Here is a 15,265-nt window from a genome sequence, read left to right on the forward strand (position 1 = left end):
GTTTGTGTTACAGGACAGAGCTTGACCAGCTGGCATAATATGCTGCTGTCTACATTTATCTCTCTGTGGGTGAAAACTTTTTCATAGAAAGTTCTGGAATACATTCCTTTAGATGGTCATGAAACCTTCAAGTGCTTTTACTGATTGGTGTGATAGAAAATCACACTTAAGTCAGTTCAACCTATTCAATTCTATTTATCTGAAATTAAATAAGAAATAACAATGTCAGCTTCATTGAATGTCATCTGCTTCCACTTAATGTTCGTTTCATAGCAGTGAGAGCAAAGTAAAGGCAGTTTATTTTTAATAAATCAACTAAGTGTGAAAAGAAAGGGAGTTTTCGTGGTCAGTTTTACATTGACGATGTATACATGGTCAGTGGTACATTGCTTTGTTAAGAAGGCAATTTGATCAGAAATGTGTTTTCATTGAGGACATTCTAGAGTCTGATGTTTCAAATATTGCAGAAAATATTTCAGGTTGCTGTTGATGCCGACTGCGCAGTAATTACTGAGGTCAAATGTGTCTCCTCTTTGGCGGAATGGCTAATCTGACCATTGTTCCAAAGATTCCACAGCGGAGGATGGTGTTGAAAAGTTTGAGAATAACTCATTTGAATTTGAGGTTAATACAGTTGATCATTTCTTTAATTATGTCATAAACATGACAGATTTTTGGATTTAGTATTTCCCTCAGGTCCTAAGATAGTCTAGGTGTCTAAGCCGCTACCTCAATTGCACATGAACAGTGGATATAAAAAGTCTACACACCCCTGTAAAAATAACAGGTTCTTGTGATGTAAAAGAAGATTTCAGTTTGTTTTTCAATTGAATGATTCACATTATAGGTCACATTAAAAGTGGAAAAAGTTCTGACATGATTTATCTTTGTCTCATTCTTTTACATCACATAAACCTGGCATTTTAACAGGGGTGTGTAGACTTTTTACATCCACTGTACCTCTGCATAACGGGTTTGAATCTGCCCCACTATTCTTTAAGCAAAAACTCTCTCTTCTACCTTTTCACACTTTCCTGTCAAATAAAGCATTAAAATGCCAGAAAATCACTCTCTATCTCCCTTTTGAAGGAATTTCTCTGTGGCTTCCTTTTTGCCACTCTCTCTGACCGGGGCTTGCTGTCGCCAAGGCAACCGATCCCATTTCACATACTTCACTTCAGAGCCCAACTGGATCACACACACCACAGGAAATACCAAAGACAGTGAGAGAGGGATAGACAGAGAGATACAGAGAGAAGAGATATAGAGAGACAGAGAGAAAAGACATGGAAAGTGAAAGAGAGAGAAGAGATAGAGAGGCATAGAGAGAGATGCGAGAGAAGAGAGAGAAAGGAGAAAGAAAGTGGGATAAAGGGAGAAGAGAGACTGAAAGAGTGGGATAGAGAGAGAAGAAAGAGATAGAGGAAGAGAGAGGAGACAGAGAAAAAAGGAAAGAGGGGGATGAAGAGAGAAATAAAGATGAGAGCGAGACAAAGCGGGTGATGGTAAAAAGTGAGAAACAAGGATAGTGTAAAAGAGAGATGAAGGCAAAATCAATGTTTACAGCCCATAATTGAAACCAGGCGACTATAAGCAAAGTCATCCCTACTACATACATCTACAGGGTGATGGGTAGCCTAGCAGTTAGAGCATAAGACCAGTAACCAAATGGTTGCTCGTTAGAATCCCTGACCTATTGAATATACTTTGCCCTTGAGTAAGGCATTTGCCATTAATTGCTTCAGTAAGTTGGCAAAATAACTCAAAAGTATTTCTTTTAAAATAAATTACGTGGCTACGCATTCCTATGTATCCTTTAACTCCCCCCCCCCTCCACCCCCCTGTGCAGAGGAAGCCAGTGCAGTGTTACAATGCACAGCCCCTGACTTCAAAACCTATTTATAGAAGTAACTGGGTAAGAAAGAGGAAAGGGGGGGGGGGCATTCTCATTCCACATCAAGTGAAAGCCCCCACAAAAACTTCATATGACCAAGCATGTAACAGGCCTAACTATGACAAAACACCCAGAAAATGAGATTCAGATGTACCAGGCACAACAAAAGAAAACACCCACGACCCATATCAGATCACAGACTCAGCAAGATGACGCAGCCCCCAGCCCACTCATCAATTCACACAGGATGACAGACACAGAAAGACACACGACACCTACTCTTTCTATATCTCTCTGTAGGGTCATAAAAGCAGACACTACACCCACTTAATGAATCACCCCGATAACGAAAAAGAGAAAGAGGAAGGGAGGAACAATGAAGGATGCAGATGTTCATACATTTATCAGAATATAAAACACTAGTGGGAGTGACCAATATCAGACTGTATTCCAAGTGGGAGTGACCAATATCAGACTGTATTCTAAGTGGGAGTGACCAATATCAGACTGTATTCCAAGTGGGAGTGACCAATATCAGACTGTATTCTAAGTGGGAGTGACCAATATCAGACTGTATTCCAAGTGGGAGTGTCAAATATCAGATTGTATTGTAAGTGGGAGTGACAAATATCAGACTGTATTTCAAGTGGGAGTGACCAATATCAGACTGTATTCTAAGTGGGAGTGACCAATATCAGACTGTATTTCAAGTGGGAGTGACCAATATCAGACTGTATTCCAAGTGGGAGTGACCAACATCAGACTGTATTCCAAGTGGGAGTGACCAACATCAGACTGTATTCCAAGTGGGAGTGACCAATATCAGACTATATTCCAAGTGGGAGTGACCAACATCAGACTTGTTCTATAATCCTGTTTCTAAAAAAGTTGGGATGCTGTGTAAAATGGAAAAAACACAGATTGCAAAGATGTGAAATAATTTAAACCCTATATTAAATAGAATACAGTACAAAGAGGATGAGTCTTTCAGAAGATGGGGAGGGGTTTACCACTCTATGAAAGACTGTGCGGGCAAATAGTGCAACAATTCAAGAATAACATGGGTGAACTTAAAATTGCGAAGAGTTTGGGGATCTCATCATCTCCGGTATATAATACAGAAAATCCAGAGAAATCTCTGTACGCAAGGGACAAGGCCGAAATCCAATGTTGGATGGCCATGATCGTAGGGCCCTCAGATGGCACTTCATTAAAAACAGACATGATTCCTTAGTGAAAATCATTGCATGGGCTCAGGAACACTTCCAAAAACTATTGTCTGCAAATACAGTATGTCACTGCATCCACAAATGCAAGTTAAAGCTATACCATGCAAAGAAGAAACTATTTATAAACAAGATCCAGAAATGCCACTGTCTTCTCTGGGCCCAAGCTCAGTCTGTCCTGTGGTCTGACTAATCAAAATTGTAAATAATCTTTGGGAATCTTCCGGCCAAAAAAGGAAAGGGGCTTGTTATCACTGCAAAGTTCAAAGGCCAACATCTGTGATGGTATGGGGGTGCATTAGTGCACATGGCATGGGAGACTTGCACATCTGTCAAGGCACCATTAAAGCTAAACAATATGTAGAGGTTTTTCAAGCAACATATGCTGCTATTCAGATAACGTCTTTTTCAGCGAAGGCCTTGCTTATTTCAGCAAGACAATGCCAAACCACATTCCGTACATATTACTACAGCATGGCTCCGTAATAAAAAAGTCTGGGTGCTAAACTGGCCTGCCTTCAGTCCAGACATGCCACCCAGAATGTGAGAAGGTCAAAAGGCTTTTATATTTGTTGTGTTCCCTTCCTAACTAGCACAAGTGTGTAGGCATAAAATGGAAATGTTCATCAAACTTCCCCTGAGAGTGGGGCGATCCACCATTTTGAATGACACCCTGGAACAATTAGGGTCAAAGGCAGATCACCTCGATGGCCCTTGGATTTTGATCCAGTAATCTTCCAGGTACTGGCCTAACAATCTAATGACTAGGCTACCATGCTGAGTGTAGAATTTCTACAATAAGATGATTAAAGTTAGGAAGAGAGACTGTTTCCCTCTTTCTTTTCTATTTCTTTCTTTCCATCTCTATTTTTTCCACCCTCTCATTCCCCTGTCTTTCTGTCTCACTACCTTGTTAAAAGCCAGCCAACCCCTACCTTCCGTCAGCCTGATCTGTCCCTTGGGGTGTCGGCGCAGGGTGATTTCCCCTAGAGAGGCCGACAAACCCAGGAGACAGGGTCAAGGCTGTTAGTGGAGACCCACACACACACCTCTGAATGTATGACACATCAGAGACTCTGAGGGTAAAAAGAGGTGAAAAGAGGACAGAAAAGGGTGAGAGCGAGAGACGCTTTGAAGCAGGAACCACCCAAGCCAGAGAGAGGGGGCAGAAAGAGGTGAGTGTGTGTGTGTTGTGCACGTGTTACACGCCTGTTGCAACTAATGAGCAGGAGTACGAAAGGTGCACGTGACAGGCTGAGAAGTGATAGAAGCTAATGTGACAAACGCCATTTCTTGACAATCAGATATCCTGACTGAAAGTGGAGCCAGCTCACTACACTGCCGCATCGATTCACACTGGAAGATCCTTACAGAGTAGGGCACAGAGCAGAACGACAAGAAGAAATAGGAGAGGGCGAGGAGGTGGGGAGAGGGAGATAGATGGAGAGTTTAAAAAGGAAGAGAGAGAATTGATATTCCAAACAAGGGAGTTCAGTCTCATCATCTTTGATGCTACTGTTGTGGAACAAAGAGGAGATAAAAGGAGAAGTGAGTAAGAAGAGGATGAGAGGAGGAGAATGAGAGAGGGGGGAGGAGAGACGGAGAGCTGGGGGGGAGAAGAGGGGGAGGAGACAGCAGACTGAGTGCCCCTGACAATAATAAGAAGTGAAATGCATTATACAGACAGACTGACCACTTTCTCTCTTTCTGCATTCGACTTTGTCTTGGTCTCTTACTGTTTGTCTCCCCCTCTCCCTGTGTCTCTCTTTCTCTTTGCGTTTGTATTGTATCTAACGGAGGTATGATAATGATTGTACTAATATATGATGCTCATATAAAAAACATATTACACCTACAGTACAGCCCAAAATAGGAAGTTAAAGGAGGTATTTTTATTCCTCGAAAGTCCCGGAATGCATCTTCATCCTCTCTCCTTCACCAAATTAAATTCATTTTAAAGAAGCTTTATTAGCTTGGGAACCACTTGTTTACAATGCCAAATCAAGTGGAGAAAAAAAAACAAAAAAGAAAACAATTATAAAATCTCTCACGTGCCAATCCTCTTGCTTGCTCACGCTCTCTCACACTTCCCCTTTTCCCTCCCTCTTGTGACTAATCTCCTGAATGTCTCATTGTGGATAAGAGGACGGAGAAGAATGAACGACTAACTCTCAGAAGTTGGAGAGAGGAGAAGGACGAGGACAGTGAGAAAAACAGAAAAGGAGGTCAATGTATCGACATCTCTCTTCTTCTCGCTCTCTTTCCATCTCCGTCCCTCTCTCGTATCCCTCTCTGTTTCGTGCTCTCTCGCCTATCTATAAAAATGCTGTGGCAAGTAACCTAGCGTTTAGAGCATCTGGCCAGTAACGGAGAGTTTGCTAGATCCTATCGCCAAGATGGCGAGGGGAAAGTCGAGCGCAACGGAAACTCGAATTGCTCAGTTTGAGAGTGTCTTGAATATAACTAACATTTTCAAAATGAATATGACACAGATCTGTTTATACTACATTCGCAAGCATCCCAATCACTCTCCTATCTTTATGGAACATTGTGAAGACAGAATACAACCACAAAATCCCACTTCCAACTGTCTGCATAAGAAAACGTATAAAGCGCTCAAGTGTGAAGAGTTCTGTCAGAACGAGCAACCACGGTGTGTAAGTTTCAACCTCCTGGTAATGGTGTGATATGGAAATGGGTTCCCAATATATTCTGTGCCCTCGTCAGAGAGGGCTGTAGTGTGGAAAGAGGTTCCACTGAGATCTTCCCTGTCTTCAGTCCATTCCTCCAAATATTCATCAGTGCTCCAGTTCATTTCTCTCAACTCTTCAGAATGTCACTATTTGCCGCTCTTTTCTCCGGCATCAGTAAGTCAAATATCCTCCGGCTTATTCTGCCATTGCTCAGAGCAAAGTGTGTATGTGTGTGTGTGTGTCCATTGTGCTGTATGCATTCATAGCTGAGAGTAGTGTTGTGAGCTGAATGCATCAGAGACTTTGTCCTGGGGGTTTCTTAGTGTGACAAGAACGTCTTATTAAAGACAAACAAAACATTTTAATCTCTCACACACACACACACACACACACACAAAATGGTATCACTTGTCAATCAATGTCCAGGCTCAGATGCTGTCTAGCGTGTGCTGCAGAAATCACCATCCACATGAGGACACTGAAGATCCCTAAGAACCCTAAAACTTGGAAAGCCCTTTTCTTACAGCGGACTAGAGAAAGGCTTGACAAGTTGCAGTTCTTTTTGTTTTACTGTGGTTGTGGGGATGGTCTGTCCCCACCTGGTCTGTCCCCACCTGGTCAGTGAAACACACACACGCTGCCCTCTGACATATCCGCAAACAGCTTGGCGTCAAAGACAAGTCCCGTTATTATTTCGCAGACCAACCGGTCAGTCATAATTCACCCATATTAGACTGCGGTTTGGATGTTATCAAACACGGACACAAGGCCGCATCGACCGCCCCCACAGACGGGCTAGTCTGTCACATCCCCGTCCGTCGAACCGAGGACGTCCTAAGAATGACCAAATACTGGGGACATTTCAGGGACGTTTTTCTTTTACATTGTAGCCTAAATGGCCGGACCCCAATCGCTTCTTTCATGTGCTTTATACCTCCTTTTCTCCTCTCTTCTCCTCTCTCCAACTCCTCATCCTCCATCCTTTCTGTGTGCAAAGCAACAGGTACAGCGCCAGACGCTGGCTCGCGCAGCCAATCCTATGCTAGGCGACCCTCAGCCGGCACTTTGATCCGAATAGGCACAAGTCAAATAAAGGCGCAGGTGGGTGCAGGAGAAGGGGGGGGGGGGGTTGCATCAGAGGGCGCTCCTCCATCTTCAGATCAATGGGGCAGAAGAATGAGACTGAGGGGATTTACAACTGAACTGGATCATAGTGGAGGTGCGTGTGTGTGTGTGTTTGGTTCTGTCGTAGTACTAGCTGTTGAATGAATTAGTTTGTCTGCCACATGCTCACCTGCTCTGAGGAAAGCCCAAGCCTCTCAACAGCACTCTGAGGCCTGCGCAAGATGCCGCACGACACACACACTCACACACACACACGCACACACACACACACACACACACACACTACAATCTCCCTTGTACCTGTCAGTGTAAGCGTGTGTGCGCTAGAAGCTCAGATCATGTTTCAGTCGTTGCTCTCAACAGATGTTCCTCCCACACACGCTATCCTTCCCCATCGCCCCCTCCCTTCTTTTCTCCCTCCATCTCTCCCTCTCCAACGCCAATCCTCTATCTCCCCCATTCCCTCCCTGTAATAGCAGGTTCTATAGCAGTGCAGTTGACACTAAACACTCCTCCCACTAAATGCCAGTATCAGTGATCTGTCTGTCTGCCTGCCCTCCTGCATGTCTGCCTCTTGGCTGGGAGACAGGCAGGGGGTGCAGGTCTCCACCTGTCTAAGGCGTATAAACACTCACTAACTTGCAGGTGCAGAGGAATTTATGGGATTACATTGGTCTGCAACAGCACGGCCCTCTGTACCTTGAAGAAACAGAGAGAAAGAGTATGGTTTCCAAGAATAATTAGATAATGTTCATGAGGGCTTAGCATCATTAAGGCATAGAAGTGTCCACGTCAACGTTGGTGGGACGCACATTTCATACAGACATGCTGGCCTACAGGAGTTGCATTTGGGATAGACAAATCATGTGAAACAATGTTGGTTTTATCGCTCTAGCTTGAATGGTTCAAGAGACATTGTTTTGGGGTAAATTAACAAGACTTAGGAATTAATATAGTTGTCATCCAAAAAAAAATTATAATCATGTTGGGATATTCTAAACATGTCAAACAAAGTCGATTTCAACTTTATAGCTTGATTATGGTGGATTAATGCTAATTTGGCTAAATTGGCAACAATCTGACATTTCCTGGATCTCTTATAGGTAAATATAAAGAATTGTAGTGCCGTTAAATTACCTGTCCACTCAGCTACAACATTAGATTTTTAGATTTTCGACTTTCCCCTCCAGGGATGTCAACAAGCTAGACTGTGAAACTTAGTGACTGGTTCACCCCAGTGCGTCAGGACCTTGGAGTCACAGCACGTAGAGACTAGCACGCAAAACTGCATCTGCCACTGCATTACAGCTCCATTCATACTAAGCAGGAGCCAATGAAATTCCCCAGAAATCACCAGGTCCAATACAAGAAAGAAATGTATCAGCTTGGTTGCCATGAGTCCCATTGCATACCTTTAATACTTAATAACACTGCACATAATTCACAGCATGGTCAAATTGGCAGCAATTCAGGCTGTGTGAATGGGATTAAAGAAAGACAGATAAAAAAGAGAGGAAGCAAAAACTGAGAAAATGAAAAATCTAAGAAAGGAGAAAAAGAGAAAGAATCGATTCATAGAAAAGACAAAAAGAGAGACAAAAAAGGAAGAAGACCCAAAACAGGCAATTAAGTTGGCCATCTACTTCAACGTTCCACTCTCACCAGCTCATCGTTTAATCTAGAAGATTAATCTCCCCATCTGAAACACTGACAATCTCATCACACTCCCCCAGACACAAAAGCTTCGGGAAGATGTCTACCGACGTTTCGCAACCATGGCAACGATACATCAGGTGCCCAGCGCTAACCATTACCATGGCAACTTTTCGAAGGTGAAGCTCCATGTCTTCTTCACTGGCTGAGTTTACTGACAGCAAAGAGCTTAAGACAAAGGCTGACAGTCCAAAATGGCATCCTAGGTAGAGCACCTACTTTTGACCAGAGCCCTGAGGAGAATAGTAAGCTGTGCCAGATTTATCCAACAGAAACGCCATCAATAAAAGCCTGGAACCCTTCCACTTCCATTTCCCCATTATTTGTATCAGTTTTACCTTCCAGCTTCCTTCCTGGAAGGGTCCTAGAGACATTAAAACACAGTATGTATCCTTTTCACGATAAAACAATACTTTAGAAGCTGTAAGACTCCACTTCTCAAAACCCTGAAACAGTGGCATTTTTCTCCCTCATCTCTCTCGCTCTCTTCCTCCCTCTCTTTCGTTCATTCTTTCTCTCCACTAAAGCAATATTAGGGGCCATTCTCCGTGAATTAGCATGCAGCAGCGGAGGGAGCTCGGAATACCCATGAACCGGTCAAGTTACAAAAGGGCCAATGGAGACTTATCCACCAGATTCCTCCTCAGTATTAAGCGCCGCAGGAAGAGAGGGAGGAGAAGGCAAAAGAAGAAGGGACAAAAAAGACATTCTGTTGGATTACAATAGAGAAAGAAAGGGACGGAGCAGAGATGAGAAGCCGCCCAAAGGATGTTGCCCCAATCCCTGTACTCCCCCACCCAACTCTCCCTCCCCAAAAAATTATGTCTGAGTGAAAGGGGAGTGGAAACGGGGAGGGGGCGGGCACAGGCAGCCACGTCGGGACAGTGATAGGCTCCTGTTTAGAATGACAGACCTTTCATGGTGTTAGCTAAGGCTGTCTGAGATGTAGCCAGGGGGGGCCTATGACATCCCAAGATCTTTCCAACAAACCAAGACCGCCCCTCCGGCAGCTTGGAGGTAAATCCAAAAAGTGAAGGGGAGGGGGTCCGGCCCTCCCGCTGTGTAATGAGGACGGAGGCTGAGGGAGGGGTGAAGGAAGGACACAGAAAGAAGGTATTAATGCGGTGCGTGTGAAGATACCTTGTAGAAGAACTCCTCCGTTTTTTCTGAAGAAGGGATTCCCCGGCCATACAGGAGGACTTGGCATGCTGCAGGAAGAAGGGAGAAAGACAGATTGATGGCGCATCTTCAGATTCAAATGGAAACAGTTTAACATGAACGTTCCTCATGAGTGATTGACTAGTTGTAGCTTTCTATGTCACCAAAGTGCTCCTTAAAACCCCAGTTCCAGTTACAACCCCCACTGGGGCCCACTTAACAAAAAAGGACTTAATTTAACCAATGACGGCATCTTGCAATATTCCACTGTGGCAGAAGTTTGCACAAAACCCCGACAGGTGCGTTCAATCAGTCAAATACACACTTGAACTAGACTGTGCTATTTGTAGTTATAACTGCGTAAGGAGCAATTAAAACATAGACACACAAGTGCGTACTCTCAGGCACCACTTTGTTCTGGGAGTGCGTGTGAGGTCGATGTCTGCGTGTGATAAGAAGGGGTTAACTCCGTAATACCGTAATCTTCGTAGTGGTGGGTTTAAGGAGTGGACTCACACTACCCTCTCTCCCTCTCTGGACTCCTTCTCCGTCTCTGCCTGTCTCGATCTCGTCCGCTCTCTCCGCCTCCAAGTCTCCCCGTCCTATCTCTCTTAATTCTGTCTCCCTCTTCGCCTCTCTCCGACCAGACAGAGCTTTCCCAAATCTAATCAGATAGATCTGATCATCTACTGAGCTCCATCTGAGCCCTCAATTCTCTCACAGCCACACACACGCACGCACGCACGTGCGCGCACACACCCAGCAGCTAGTGGAACCGCATGCAGGCCGTCTCCTTCCATGCTCCATGCTAATCTGCTTATTCCATATTAACTAATTGAGCTGTAGAACAAACAGTGCATGGACATTATAACCACAGCACAGCACATTATAACCCCTAAACCGTGTGAGTGCGCGCGCGTGTGTGTGTGTGTGTGTGTGTGTGTGTGTGTGTGCACGCGCGCGTCTCACCGGCTTAAACACACACTTGACAAGTTGCAGTCGAAACACAAACGTCTCAGTTTGCATCCAAAGGATAGACACAGATCCCTTTTAAACGAAGAGAGAGAGAACGTGTTCTACAGGCACCTCAATCAAGCACAGAGCAACCCACTCCTGCATCGCCATTGCTTGATAAGCCGGACACTACGGGGATGACAGATGGCTAGGACTGACCCGACCATTTGGGATAATTTAGCTGAAGAATGGAAAAACAAGATCATCATCTCTTGAACACACACAGGCCAACACACTCAGTAAGTCAGACAGACACACAAAGACACACAACCACAAACCGACATGCAGATACAAACAGACAGATAGATACTCTCACACACACACATACACACACACACACACACACACAGGCAAACAGACGCAATAACTCACACGGGCACACAAAGACACAGCTTCACATACTTACATGCACATACTGCACACACACACACAAAAACAATTTTTTTTAAAGGAATGATTAAAACATTTTTCAGTCGCTCGCCAGGAGCCTTCCAAGTAGCACTCTCATTAGCATATCAGTCGCCTGGCAACCAAAACAACATCATCAACTTCCCTTTTCCTGTGTTGGTATTCACATCTTTGTTTGGAGACATCCAGCTACTAAACACCACTATAGATCCAAGTCAAATCAATAGCAAACAAGAGCCAACTCCCTCATCTTGAAAGTGATAACATTTTTACCATTTAAGGGATGAGAGCTTACTTAGTCATTTACTGAGATATTCAGGGCTTGTTTTTACTCTAAAAAGATATGGTTCACAACCAATTTACATGCTCCATCTACAAAACCAATCTGAAAATAAATGCACATAATAGTTGTGAGAAGGGAAAAAGTAGTAAGGAAAGCACAGCTTTGCCGTTCTTATAAAGTTAACATTTTGGGGCTTTGATTTCGAAACTCTCTGAGGGGAAAGATACTGTACAGTGGGGTGAGAAGCTACACTGACCTAGGACAGTCCGAGCTCCAGACGCTTTACCACAAGCTTAAAATGTATTGTGGTGGTTGTACAGTGCTGAGACTTTATCAGTCCCAATGCCCTCATTTCCTATTCGACTGAAATAGAGAGGGCTCTGTATGTTTCAAAGTGACTGTATGTGCGTGTGACCTAAAACTTGCACTGACTTAACCGTTGCCCCACAACATCGACCGGGCAAAACTGTGAAGTCTTACTGAGTCAAAAAAGTGACAGGAAAGAAAAACGGTTGAGCTATCTTTTGTTCTGTTATATAAGTTGCGTTATCCATGAGGCCAGAGAACAGCGTGGCATGTGGAGGGATACTGTAGCTGTAGTTCGCCTGTGTGGTTGGGTTAGTTCACCAGGGGCCAGCCCAGTGTTTATAGTCGCAGACTCCATATGCTCGGTGTCGGGTTACCGCCCAGGTATGTGTAACCATGGTAACAGTATGCCTTGTGTCAATGGAGCCCAGCGTATCAGCTGTACGGACGGAAAAAAGTGAACGCCGACAGGCTTCTTTTTCCTGCCTCGCTTTCAAAATTCACAATGTGGTTAGTGTCAACAAGCTCAACCAGAATAGCATCTGTAGTCCATAATCGTCCAAGTAATCATGTTTTGATTTAGGTTTTCTGTACACAGAGAAGAATTAGCCCTAGGTTGACCATGAATTAAAACTGTAAGAAGGAGTTTGGTTTGGTTTTAGGTTAGCTCAGGTCATTTAGAACCAATACATCACTTTTGTGAACTACGGCTGTAGCTTATACTCAGCCTCAGAACAGAGGCAAACCGACAAAGGGCGCTTCGTAGTGTTAAAAGCTTGTTTGCATTTTTGGTCTTACATGACAATAACCACAATAATTGCTAAAAACACTGTAAACAGAGCAGGGGCAGGGATATGAAGGTTTGCCTTTCCCTCTGTAGGGCAGCCACAATCGGAAAATGGCTTTAAAGGCTTCCAGTGCCATAACAGAGTCCTGAACCACAGGTTTCAAGGTAACATGGGAACAGCTGTCACTGTTCTGACATCAGTGGCCTCCTACCAACTGTTTTCTGTAGAACAGTCTTTAAAGCACCTTCTAAGATGTGGAAATGTATGCATCTTTGCGTCTGTGTGTGTGCACATTTGTTGACTACAAGCAGAATTCTAATTTCAAAGATGTAGACCTGACAATTTCCCTCTTTGACAACAATGCATGATTCATACAAAAAAAATTGAGCTTAAAGGCATAACTCGGTTTTCCAGCCCTAAGTCTCCAGACACACTGTTCAAAAGAAGAGAAACTGGCATACATTGTGTTGTGTTGTATGAGTCAGTAAGTACCAGGTCTTGGGATGAATAAAGAACGGGAGAGTGTTTGGATGCAGTGGAGCACGGTGGAGCTAGCGAGCGCAGCGCTAACATTTGTGTACACCGCGGGACGCCAGAGAGAACAGCATTCTTTGTTTGTGTTTTCAGGAGAAACACATGGGCCTCTGGCACAAGCCCCTCTGTCTGTCTGTCTGTCTGTCTTCACTACTCTCTCTCCCTGTGTCTCTCGTTGTCAATTCAATTAACATTTTCAATTTCAAATTTCAATGTTTCTCTCCCTCTCCCACTTGATCACTATTATTATTTAGCTTTTCTATATACGTCCACCGAAATATTTTTCACTCACTTTCACCCTTAACATTCGGTCTCTTTCTCATCCTTTTCTTTCTATAAACCTTCTCTGACCTTCACTCCGCACAGCAGCCTTTATTTAACCTTCCATTCCATTATGTCCAGTAAAACACACACCCACAAACATGCCAGATAGAGGCGAGACAGAAAGAGGATGAAGTTTGCTGGAATAGAAGTGGGACGGATTGAAACTCCAGCTGCACCGAAGGTAGAGGCTCAGACTGGCGGACCCCCCTAAGCCATAACACACTGTCCTGAGGTGAGCGAAATCGATTGCCCCTCGTCATGACCACAAGTGCTCAGCTCCAGTTAGTCCAGTCAAGTCGCTCCCTAATGAAGGCGACAGGTCCTTTTCCTTGATTCCCGTAATCTCATTAGCAATCTTATTGACCACCACTTTCCTTTGCTGCCCGGCATGGGTAGTACGGGCTGAAGACACAATCCTCTTTAACTAATTTAGCACCCGCCAATCCAATGGGCTCCCACTGCAACAATCCTTTGCTCTCACTTCAATTCTAATCTGGTAAACCACCCAGACGCCTGGTCCACCAGCCTCACGGTTCTGAACACAATGGAGCCATTCTTATTTCTTAATTTCAGAAGTAGGTGTGGATTGCGGTGGGGGCAGGGGTATAAATGAAGAAAGAGAAGGATAGAAAGAATAAGTATGTGGAGAAACACAATCGAGTGAAGTGCCTGTTTTAGTATCTTGATAGGCAGTGAACTGTCATCTCTGACTTGTTCCACCACAGACAGCCAGACAGACTGACACACACGAACACACATACACAGACAGGTGAATGACAGATTGGGGGAATTCCAGATATTTTCCACTGAGCTGTCACCCTGTTTAACACCAAGGTGGAGAGTTAGCACGATGCCAGCAGGGAAGCCTGAAATGTTAGAGCTAAACCTGAAAACTACAAAACAAGAGCGTAAAAACATCCACACCTAACATGACCAGCACTAACCTTTACATAACACGAACATTAACTAACCAAACGAACATTAACTAACCAAAACGCATAAAGAGTGTGGGGAACGTTACATTCACGTCAGCTCAAGACAATAAATGTAAAGTTGGCTAGTTACTGTATATTTTCTATTTTGCCATAGACTTCCTGGTTGAGTGAGCAGTGTGACAAGAACCAGAAGGCCATTGGATGTGCTTTGCAGAATCTCAACATCAACTGTCCAGAGATCGCTTGGGGTTGCCGCAATGAAGCGGGACCTTAATTAAGAATTGGTTCATCATATTGTGGAGAAAAACAGGGTAATTATTTTTTTTAAACAATCTGTGGCCGCAAAATTATGACCCCTAAATATATATATTAAATATAACCCTTTTATTTTGTTGAAGTTAATAGCGAAAGGGTCCCACATACAAATGCCTGTGCATTAGAACATACAAATTATTTAAAATAATATGCAAGTAGAATTCTGTACCAATTACTAAAAAGTCATTAGATGGAATCCCGGACCAGCATTCTATTCCTGGGTAATACAGTTAAAAATAATTGCTCTCCAGGTGCCAAAGCTGCCTGATAATTGTGAATAAGTGTATTTGTAGGGAATAACAGAACAGTGACGAAGCTGTCAGGGCACGGGTTGAGCCACGAAAAATAATCCAAATACTAGCGGACATGAGAGTTCTTAAACGCACCTTCGACCATCCTGCCACAATATCTATTACAGCTTGAAACACATGAAAAAGATAGAAAAAACATTGAAGTGCTAAAGGTTTGGGTCCAGGACAGTTGTAAAGTGATACAAGACATACAAAACAAAGTAACCAAAGAAAAGACAACAAACACACACTTTGTTTT

The 15,265-nt window shown here is 43.8% G+C and overlaps 1 protein-coding gene across 3 annotated transcripts in view; it reads right to left on the reverse strand.

Annotated features, from left to right (window-relative positions):
- The window catches only part of foxn3 (forkhead box N3), a 76,749-nt gene that overhangs the window by 16,537 nt on the left and 44,947 nt on the right, over positions 1 to 15,265 (reverse strand). For all 3 annotated transcript variants that reach the window (XM_010878598.3, XM_010878597.4, XM_010878599.3), the window contains exon 4: positions 9,792 to 9,859. In XM_010878598.3, the coding sequence (XP_010876900.2) occupies positions 9,792 to 9,859 (68 nt within the window). The remainder of the gene's footprint in view (positions 1 to 9,791; positions 9,860 to 15,265) is intronic.

This window comes from Esox lucius, chromosome 15 (genome assembly GCF_011004845.1).
Source record: "Esox lucius isolate fEsoLuc1 chromosome 15, fEsoLuc1.pri, whole genome shotgun sequence".
NCBI classification, from domain to species: domain Eukaryota; kingdom Metazoa; phylum Chordata; class Actinopteri; order Esociformes; family Esocidae; genus Esox; species Esox lucius.